General features: G+C 41.1%; 1 protein-coding gene across 5 annotated transcripts; it reads left to right on the forward strand.

Moving 5' to 3' along the window:
* The first annotated feature begins 48 nt into the window (after window positions 1-48).
* On the forward strand, window positions 49-10,535 carry pfkfb2b (6-phosphofructo-2-kinase/fructose-2,6-biphosphatase 2b). Of its 5 annotated transcripts, XM_047584096.1 has the most exons (17): window positions 50-239; window positions 556-705; window positions 1,257-1,382; window positions 1,902-1,998; window positions 3,297-3,363; window positions 3,562-3,636; window positions 5,063-5,119; window positions 5,259-5,383; window positions 5,575-5,782; window positions 5,973-6,119; window positions 6,773-6,877; window positions 6,994-7,123; window positions 7,201-7,263; window positions 7,353-7,417; window positions 8,125-8,292; window positions 8,939-8,961; window positions 9,543-10,535. In XM_047584096.1, exons 2-17 carry the CDS (start codon window positions 621-623, stop codon window positions 9,610-9,612), a joined length of 1,611 nt encoding a protein of 536 aa, XP_047440052.1. In that variant the 5' UTR covers window positions 50-239; window positions 556-620; the 3' UTR covers window positions 9,613-10,535. The 5 variants fall into 5 exon arrangements, with proteins under 5 accessions (XP_047440051.1, XP_047440050.1, XP_047440052.1 ...); XM_047584098.1 differs by lacking the exon at window positions 8,125-8,292; XM_047584097.1 differs by lacking the exon at window positions 8,939-8,961 and having other exon boundaries at window positions 51-239.
* The last annotated feature ends 227 nt before the right edge of the window (window positions 10,536-10,762 follow it).

The raw sequence follows: 10,762 nt of genomic DNA on the forward strand, positions 1-10,762 counted from the left end.
AGCGTTACGGTAAAATCCGACGTAGTGAGCGCACCTCCAGTTTGGAAAGACGCCAGCCGGTGGAAGAAGAGGAGGGTGGGAGGAGGAGGAGGAACCTCAGCACCAAGGACAGGCCCACCAGTTTGGCTCCTCCGGCCGCAGCGGTGGACGCAAATCCTCGGTGAGGCTATATAACCTGTGAGTAACGGAGGCGTTGCTGCTGGCCGCCGGGACTCATCACACAGACAAGATCGAGGCAGGTAAATGAAACACATTTGAATGTCACGCTCATAAGAAAGGAAACTAGGTCCCGCTGAGAAATGAAGCATGTTTGTTTGCCTCGCTCTCGTGCGGCTTTTTTAAATAACAGTTAACATTGCCAAGTACATTTTTTCATTGACCAGATGATGTGGCATCGCTTCCTCTCCTCATCCTTTGAGCTCGTCTGCGTCCTCCTCTGCAGTCGACGTTGCCTTGGATACGTGGACGTTTATTAACTAATCTACATCTCCGTGTGTCTTCTGTCAGGGGACAATGCTGTCTGTTGTTATTTTATGTTTTGTTTCTCTGTTTCAGATCCATGTCCCTCTGAGAGAGAGAGAAAGAGCTGCCACTAAACTGAGCTTAAACCAGACTTCATCATGTCAAACCCTCAGAGGGAGAATGGCCCTGCAAACTCAGCAGAGGCCAAGAAGGCAGACCAGAGGCTGTATGAGAAGAAATGCTGTAAGAGAACTTCTGCATGACTGCTTTAGGAGGTCCTCTTGTAACATTAGACTTTGCATTGTTCGCTGTGGAAGGAACTCACAAATCTCTTCTTTGTGAAGGAGCTTCCCTCATTAAAGCTCCTGCGTACGAAGTTCACCTATTACGACAGTTGATCTCTGTGGCCAAAGAAAGAGAATATCAATTAATTCTGACTTAATGACTTAAAAATACTCTGAGTGAAACCTTAAGTGGTTTCCAATGTTCTGAAGAAAATTGCTTTTCCGTCCCAGGACATTTCTTTTTCTAATTTGTTCTTTGAACCCAGTCCACCAACTAATATTTTAGCCTAAAGTGACAATTATTTTTGTCCAGTACACACATGACCTAGTTGTTAAATTGGCAACAAAAGGCATTTTTGCATGCAGTATTTACATTGATCCTTCATCAGCTGTGTTGAAATACAGCCCCGACCTTTCCAAGATGCACGCATTTACATCGTGCATGTGAACTGGAGGGGTCAGATGTGATTGTTTGGGAATTTCACTGTCGTGCACATGTCTCCTCTGCAGCGTGGGCTTCCTACATGACTAATTCTCCAACAATGATTGTAATGATTGGCCTTCCGGCAAGAGGAAAGACCTACATTTCTAAGAAACTCACACGTTACCTCAACTGGATTGGAGTCCCAACCAAAGGTAGTGCACCTCCCATTAAGTCCCAATATAACATATAATTATATTATAATTATATATTCACGGCCCACATTTTAAATTGCAATTGACGTGGTCATCTCTAAATTGTATAGATGATTTGCAGTGCATTGTCTTGTTCAGGTAATTATTTAGCTGTTTTAAATCCATACTTTATTTTATTTGGGTGATGATTGTCAGACCACCACGCTTAGATCAAACGGAGTTTTGCCAGAAATGCTGAGTGTTGTTTTAATCAGGCGGATTATTTCTATATTGAAACGTTACAATATTTGCACTCGTTGTGCAAAAAAGACTCAGAACACAGGGGAAGAGCTCGTGAAAAGCTTTAACGACAGTTTCAAAGCGTAGCCTGCCAGATGTGTGCATATACAGTATGTGAATAAATGTATGTCGCAAAAGAGACTTTTCTTACAATCTCCACTAAATCAAAGCATCGACGTTAAAACAAGCTCCAGGAGCTCGGCCGGGCCACGGTGTTAATAACGTTTGTTCATTTTGCAGTGTTTAACTTGGGCGTGTATCGCAGGGAGGCCGTCAGAGCTTATAAGTCCTATGATTTCTTCCGCCATGACAACGAGGAGGCCATGAAAATTAGGAAGTAAGTCTCGCTTGCCTTCAGCATTTCAGAGCACAGCTGTGTAATATCTATATAACAGCAGAGGAGCTACAATGCCTCTGCTGTCTGGGTGTCACATTTCTTCCATTCAACATAAGTCTGTTTGCCATTCTGCAGCCTCCACTGCTGCATCAGTGACTAAGCTGTTTTTGGCCAACAGTCAATACTCAGCCTGGGTCATCCTGGTGTTCTTAAACTGACAGACACACACACAGAGAAACATCATTAAATAATGACCGCTTAATTGTGGCAGCAGTGGGCTCTGAATCAGTGCTGAGCTCGCCATGAACATGAGCAAAGACCTGGATCTCATCTGGTGATAATGATTCAAATGAGGTTCGCCGTGCATGTGACAGCATCCCTGTGCTGAATAGTGACCTAGATATTAAACAAGCTGCCGCTGTCACTCTGAACCTGACACACAGCCTCCTGAGTGTTGTGTAAGTATCCATGCTGGGTCAAACAGTAGCTGTGAATAATTCTGAGAGTTTGTCACTTTGTTGCTGGAACTATCAGCTGGGGAGCGACGGAATCATTTAACAGTGTCTGAAATCTGCCTTTTGAGAAGTCAAACGGGCATCACTTATTTTTCCTAGTTTAGCTTTGTCCAGAGGTAACGAAGTCCACCTGTTAGTACCCCTGCTCTCCGATTTCACTCCATGCTAAGCTAACTGTAGCTGCATTCATCCCACACAAATGACGATCGTATCGATCTTCTCATCTCACTGTCAGGAACAAAACTAAATCTTTTTCACTCTTTAACTTCATGAAAGTATTCTGTATTTGTCAGAAAACCTCAGCCACTCACCTCCCACGTAGATTTGATCAGTCCGCCAAAAACCGATGGACTACAACTACATTTAACCGAGGCATTCTCTGCAGAGTTATACAGTATGTTGTTGCTGAGTCGTCATTTTCTTTTCTTTCGGTGCTTTGAGCAGCACAAATGGAATTCTTCACACCTCCATTTTCTAGGGCGGCAGCAGTAAGCGCAGAGTAAGATATCTCATATATACCAGACACTTAAAACTTAAATTGTCCCTGTGGTTGGACACAACAAAGGGGCGATGGGAAAGTGATCTCTTAACCCAAATACTACAGATGTTCCTTACACACATAAAAAGGCACGACTCTGAAAGGAAAAAAAAAACAAAAAAAAACAAGCTAAAATCAAATATTCAAAAACACCTGGACTATATTCTGATTTCATTGTCACTGCAGTGCATGAGGTTCAGTGTCTTTTATGAAGGGCTGCTGCTGTGCTTTCTTCTCTCTTGCAGGCAGTGTGCTCTGGTAGCTCTGCAGGATGTGAGGGCGTACCTGACGGAGGAGGGAGGTCAGATTGCAGTGAGTTCTCTCCCTGCCTTTAATGCGCATCTGTTTCTCTGTCGACCCTGCGTCTCTGCCTCTGGCTCACTTCCAATATAAAAAAAAATATCCAGAAGTGAAACACATGTGGCATTGGGACGGTCTTAATCCTACACCGGCCTACAAACATCTCACCACAGAGAACACACTTGTCTGTGTTTCCCTCCCTCTTGTCAGGTTTTCGATGCAACAAACACAACAAGAGAACGGCGAGACCTTATTCTGGACTTTGTCAAGGAGAATTCTTTTAAGGTAAGATGAGAACGTATTTCTGTGACTGTAATGTTTGGTCTCTTCATGCCGGTGGTTACTCTCACGGGCCGAACTCAACAGTCTGCTGTAAGTTTTTGTACTGTTTTCCTGACTTAATGTGAGACTATGTAACTTTTGCAGGACAAGTTTTTATTGTGGCCACATATACAAAAAAAAAAGATTCACTTAATTTCCCAAACAGTCTTGAAACAGCCACTTTAAAGACATCTTTGTGTGTTTCTGTTTAATATATTATAGTGTAACCAGGTTGAGAGTAAAATGAGACATGAAGTCAAAACTTCTTTTTAATGTGAATTTTAGAATTATACAAAAAAAAGACATAATCCCACCAGGAACGTACCCCATACTCAGCTCTGACAAAAGATGCTATTGTTCTGTTAAAAAACAAAAAAACAAAACCCCAAACCCCAGTGGCTCAAGGCACTTAGTAATGAAAGATGGAGAAAAGAAAAGTCTCAATCAAAGAGAATATCACTGTCACACACAGAGGCAGCATGTCTGGCCCAGATGGTATCATTCCTCCATCTATGTAGAGAGTCAATCAAAAAATGTTTCCAAGATTTCTAAGGTGTAGTTGATTTATTTTGAGCTCCCTGTAGAGCAAAACTAATGATTGTTAAATTTCATGTTAGACAACACAAGCGGAGGAAACTGTAGCTTCTGCACGTGGGCGATGCTGTTGTTAAAAAGAGGCCATCTGCATGTTCATTAGGATCATTTAGTAGCAGCCTGTATCGATTTGATAAGTGTTAGCTCAGTAGATCAATGCTAATGTTGTCATTTCCAGTGAGTGCACAGCTTACTATGGTTGACTGAAAATAGCGATAAGTGCTCAGTGAACCCTGGCATCCAGAATGAGACATGTTCATGTCAGTCTGGGAATACTTAAAGGAGACTTCAGGAGACAAGTTGTGCTTTGAGCGGTGGTTTCGATACATGGGTCACAATCTGTTTTATTCTTGTATCTAGCATGTATGCATGAGGACATACTGTACATACTGGGTATGAGCTATTTAATACACGGTGCCGCTGCGTGTCTCATGCTTTTCTACTAATGATAGATATTTTCAGTCACAAAACATCGCAACACGACAGGAAATGTGTAGGATAGAGAAGAAGTATATATTTTGTTTTAAAGAAATCAGCTTTGTAAATGTTTTGTCAAGAAGGTAATCTGCCCCACATGTTTATCAGTGATTCACGGTGAATATAATGAATAATTAAAAGAACAGGCTACATTTCCTGATAAAACTCTTCTCATCTGTCAGCAAGAAACCACAGACGTTTTCATTTAGTCTCAAACTAGGACACTTCAATCACCACCGTTGATTCAAGTGTCCTAGTTTTAGTTTTGAAGAAGTTGCAGTCTTTAAGTTGTTCCTCTAAGCTGCCGTCTTTCCAACAGGTGTTCTTTGTGGAGTCGGTGTGTGATGACCCAGAGGTCATTGCTGCCAATATTCTGGTATGATCTTATGAAACCTACATGACTTTAAATTCTTGTCTGGGTCAAGTCAATAATCTATTAATATTCACATTACCTGACGGGTTATGTAAGAAGTGCATAGCATGCTCACATAGTTTGAATGTGTTAATTGTAACAGGAAGTGAAAGTGTCCAGCCCGGACTATCCTGAGAGACACAGAGAGAGGGTAATGGATGATTTCCTGAAACGAATTGAGTGCTACAAGGTCACCTATCAGCCATTGGATCCCGACGACTACGACAAGTAAGACTTATTTACAGCTCTGTTTTCATTTTTATATAATAATTCAAAGTAAACAGTAATAATACTCATTTTTTTAAGCAAACAGAAAAGTTACTTTTTAAAAAATTGCCCCTGCAGTTCAGAAGATAAACACTAGGTGGTGACAGTAAGCAACAGTTTCATTCACCTTCATGATTCACTGGCTCCTGCAGGGACCTGTCTTTTATCAAGGTTATAAACGTGGGCCGGCGTTTTCTGGTGAACCGGGTGCAGGACTACATCCAGAGCAAGATTGTCTACTATCTCATGAACATCCACGTGCACTCTCACTCCATCTACTTGTGTCGGCACGGAGAGAGCAACCACAACGTTGAAGGACGCATCGGAGGAGATTCTGAGCTTTCCCCTCGAGGGAGACAGGTGAGATTGCCCAGGTTCTCTCGCATAATCCTCATTTTATGATTGATTATTTTATTCCATTTTATCCTCTCCATTTCCCCTGTCCCTGCCTTTATCCGTTTTACAATAATCAAATCAAACTGAAATGCCATTAATGACGGACAGGCTGAAACGCATCCCTCTCTCCCTCTGTCTCTCACATACATCCCAGTTCGCCCACGCTTTACGCGAATTCATTGACGAGCACAAGCTGTCGGATCTGAAGGTGTGGACGAGCCAACTGAGAAGGACCATCCAGACAGCGGAGGAGCTTGGCGTGCCTTACGAGCAGTGGAAGATCCTCAATGAGATTGATGCCGTCAGTACCCTGTCATCTCAGATTTATCATCATAACAATTATCACAGTTTCACAGGGTATTGGTTTAGAGGGATGGAAGCTGTGGATGGTTTTCTGAGACAGAAATGTGAGACAGAACTATGAAGTATAAAAGTACAAATCATTTGACCTTTTTGGTTCATTTTACCACCTCAAAGAAATGATCTGAGGAGCGACTAAAAAAATGCACAAGGAAAATGTTAAATCGAAAAAGGACTTATCAGAATCTGAAATACTTTATTGGGTTCATCAGGGCTACATCAATAAACCACAGTATAAAAATACAGAAACAGAATTACATATAAAAAGAAGGACTAATAAGACCGATATAGAATAAGACAATATAAAAAGATGATACTACGCATATCAGCCATAACATTAAAACCGAGTACCGACAAATTCCCCGACACAATGTTAGGAAGGTGGTCGTAATGTTATGCCTGACTGGTATATGCACAGTGCAGTGCAGAAACTGTAATTGGTCAGGATTTATATATTTCCAACTGAACAAAGATTTAACTTTTTTGTACCGACTTATTACTTGTGAAACTGGCTGAAGGGTTGTATAGGTGATTTATTTTGCGTAGTGAAATAACCGTTACCTTTTTTTTTTCTATTTTGCCGTCCTTTCACAGGGTGTATGTGAGGAGATGACCTATGAGATGATCCAGGAAACGTTCCCAGAAGAGTTTGCTTTGAGGGACCAGGACAAGTACCACTACCGCTACCCAGGAGGGGAGGTGACCTGAACCAGTCCTCACAATCACAATCACTCGTCATTTGTCTCGTTTGTAACTTGTCACCAGGCTGCTAGCGTTAGCGTGCTAGGCTGTAATGGTCTCTTTTTGCTCCTCAGTCCTACCAAGACCTTGTTCAGCGTTTGGAGCCAGTTATCATGGAGTTGGAGAGGCAGGGCAATGTGTTGGTTGTCTGCCACCAGGCTGTGATGCGTTGTCTCCTGGCGTACTTCCTGGACAAGAGTGCAGGTCAGATACACACATACATGAAGCAGATCACAGAAAATAATGGTCGTATATGGTTTAACTCTTGTTTCATACCACAGATGATCTGCCATACATGAAATGTCCGCTCCACACGGTGCTCAAGCTGACACCTGTTGCATATGGTAGGTCTTTACCTGAAAACCTAACCATTACACCCTTATGAGACGATATCAGATGACAATTTAAATACATCCCACCTTTTATCTTACAGGTTGTAAGGTGGAAATGTTTTACCTTAATGTGGAGGCAGTAAACACACATCGAGACCGGCCTCTCGTAAGTTGCTGCAAGTCGAGCTGAAAGGATCACATTCTTGTGCCAATGTGCATTCAGTAATACTGAATAAAAGCTGAAGATCATACGCACAAAATATGTGTTTATTGGTTAATTACACGGAATTAATAGGCACATCTTAAGCTGTCGTTCACAAAATGTGCGACAAATGTGAAGGACTGTTGTTTGTTGTGTCTTGTTTAGCGCAAATGCAACGCAAGCACACTTTATTCCCTGTATGTGAGGCTTTGCTTCCCTTCCTGTTTTGTTATTCCTCTTTGATCTTTAACCTTAATGAATGAGCCTGGCTTGAGCCATGAGCCTAGGAATTTTACATAAGAAGTTCTCTTGGCACAATTTCCCCTCAATGAAATCCACAGATGAGCATGCTGCCTTGCTTGGCTGATCTACTCATTACTTTTCCTCTGGTTATTAAGTGTACTCTAAGACAGAGTGCTGTATTTAACTTTTAGAAGATTTGCCCAATAGATTGAGGCAGCCAGAGGTCTACTTTTAATTCATGTTCATGTGTTGTGGAATAATGTGGGTGGAAACCAGTTCTTTCATTAGGTCCAGTTTTCTGTTGCTGTGGATCAGTGTGGGGTTCGCGGCTTTCGTTGCCTGGCCGTGTCTTGCCGGGCGTCCCCCTGCTGTTGTATGTTCCCAGGTCTTTTTTTCCTTAACGCATGCGGTATTTCATCTTCTGCCAGGATAAAATCCAGAGGGACTCTGCTCTCATGAATCGGCGGAATAGTTACACTCCCTTGTCCAGTTACGACCAGGTCAAGCGGCCCCGGCTCTACAGCGCAGGCAACCAGCCCTGGCTACCGCTCGCCCCCACCCCATCGGCTCTGATGCCAGAGGGACGGCAAAGCCAAGTTAGTCACAGAGTCACAGGCTTCCCCTCTAAATCTGTCAGCGTCAGCTGTAATCAGTCACATCCCACCACAGTGTTTGGCATCTCCTTGCCTTCAGTTTTGGATCTTCTCGATGGTTTAGTGTCTGTGTTGCAAGTGACGTACATGAAATCCACCTCTCCATCAGTCTTTCTCTCTCTCAGGGCATGTTTTGAGTGGGTTACCCTCGTCTTTTAATGTCCTCTCAGAAGTTTGTTTTGCATGACCTCTGTAGCTTGCGCTGTCCCCGGCTTGAATATGCAAAACAGCATGTCAACCTTTTGCTGAGGAAAGCTCCTTAGTTTATGGATGCAAAAGACACACAAACAGCAGAGTTATCTTGTTCAGCAATTTCTTATGTAGACATATCGTACAAATAGTTATCCATTCCATATACTTCGATGGAAAAAATAAAAATAAAAAACATGAATCAACTAATACAGCACGTCAGACATTGTTTGAAAACACACTAATGATTCCAGACCAGCAAAACAATGATTACAAATTTAAAATGCATATTCATATTTGTATGTTTTGTGTATTTGTTGGCCTCGCATTGTGGGTTCAGTGCTTCAGCCCTTCTCCACATTTCTGTGTGTTTCTCTCTTTCTCCAAACTTGTCTTTCAGACTCGGATAGGAAGCAGTTGTCTGTGAGTATTTTTGGAGACTCGAAGCCAGCCCTTCATTTTCTCTCCCATAATTCAACTCGTCTCACTGTAACCCATGTGTTTATATGTTGTCCCAGTGGTGCATTCTTTTTTTTACGTTTTGAAGTCTTTGGGTTTGTCTAACTTTACCTTTGCATGGAGAAAGTTGGAATCAGGTTTGTTTCATCTGAGCTACTTTATCAAGAACACTCTATATATGGATCCATTGTTGCGCTAATAAATGGCCGCAATAATAAAATAAATATTATAGTGCTTGTTTTGAAAAGGTAAAATAGTGGCAAACAAGTGAATATATATAATTTAAATATATCACAGTGGAATATATATAATTTAAATATATCACAGTGAGGAATTTAAAGGTGTTTCAGTATTGATCAAAAGGAAGTGTTTATGATTTGCAGGTCACCATGTGATTAATGACTGAGAACGTGCTAATGCAGATGTTTTACCTCACTACACATAATTCCCTGAATTTCAAGTTGCTTTAGGGACGCTATTAGTTACAGGATTTGCTGCTGTAAGGAATTAATTTGTGAATGTCATCACATTTCTTTTTCTTGAAGGAGTCCCTGTGCGAAGGAATCGACTTTGACAGCCCTGAAGAATCTAATGGCTGTGTCCGCTTCTGAATGAAGATGGGATCCTCTTCCTCCTCTTTATGGCGTACTGTGGGCGAGTCCTCAGTCATAAGTCAAAGGAAATATGTCATTGATTTTTATTGTTTTGAACCATGATTATAGGATAATGCCAGCTGAAACCACCACTTATGCACAAGGTAACATGTTCCTATTTATCTCCAGCTTTCTGTTTCATTAGTCTGCATGTTGGCACTCTGAACTAGAAAAAAAAATGACTGCATGCAAAACAAATCCATAATGCACCACGATCACGCTATATTACACAACTGGGAACTAATTATCATTGTAAATACTTCAATGCCTTACTGAACTTAAATATATTGATAGATATAGCTCCTCTGTGTGCCACTGAATGTAATAGGAACACTTTATGCATTAATATGATGGAAAAACAACTTCTACATTTGCAAATAGAACATGTTATAATGTAGATGCTGGAAAAATATTTTTATATTGCAAATGCGCTCATGTACTACATATAAGCAATCTGTAGTTGTGATTGTGATAAAATGTATTTATAACCCAAACATCGCATTGCTGGACATCAGTACTACCTATATACCAGCAGTAGGTCATGCAACTTGCAAACCCAGTATGTTACAGTCTACTTAATCCTAAATATCCAGCTACTGTTCTTCTTGTCCTCTATGAAGGGATTTTGTGCAACAAAACTGAACATGTTTATTTTACTGATAAGCTTGGCACATTTGTGCTCATGTTGTCATTTTGGCCATGAATGTTTTTAAAACTGCTCCATGCAAATGTATTTTTTTCTTCTTCTTCTCTGATACTCAAAATCTTTTAGTTGAACTTTTATTCAGTGACTAATGTAATGTTTTAATGTTGATAAGTTATTGCCCTGCTCGAAGCAGCCTACTGTGCCTTTTAAGCAGACAATAAAAGTGAATTTCAAAGGGATGTGAATATGTTTTTCGTTGACTTTTTGCAGAAATGTCGAAAACACACATGAAACTTTACAGCTTGTGTCATCTTCCAAAATGGGTGATGCACATAATTTAATCTTGATGCGAAATTGTCACAACAGAGGTGAAAATGTACATAATACGTAGCGCTTAGTAATTAGTCATTAAATTACGTACAAATAAGGTGACAGATAGCTTGCGGTATATTACTTTAAACTTGTT

The sequence above is a fragment of the Mugil cephalus genome, chromosome 4 (assembly GCF_022458985.1).
Source record: "Mugil cephalus isolate CIBA_MC_2020 chromosome 4, CIBA_Mcephalus_1.1, whole genome shotgun sequence".
Taxonomy (NCBI): domain Eukaryota; kingdom Metazoa; phylum Chordata; class Actinopteri; order Mugiliformes; family Mugilidae; genus Mugil; species Mugil cephalus.

Coding starts and splice junctions, on each gene's coding strand:
- pfkfb2b (XM_047584095.1), top strand. CDS start 621: ATGTCAAACCCTCAGAGGGAGAATGGCCCTGCAAACTCAGCAGAGGCC. Junction 1,999..3,296: donor GAGGCCATGAAAATTAGGAA/GTAAGTCTCGCT, acceptor TCTCTCTTGCAG/GCAGTGTGCTCTGGTAGCTC. Junction 3,364..3,561: donor AGGAGGGAGGTCAGATTGCA/GTGAGTTCTCTC, acceptor CCCTCTTGTCAG/GTTTTCGATGCAACAAACAC.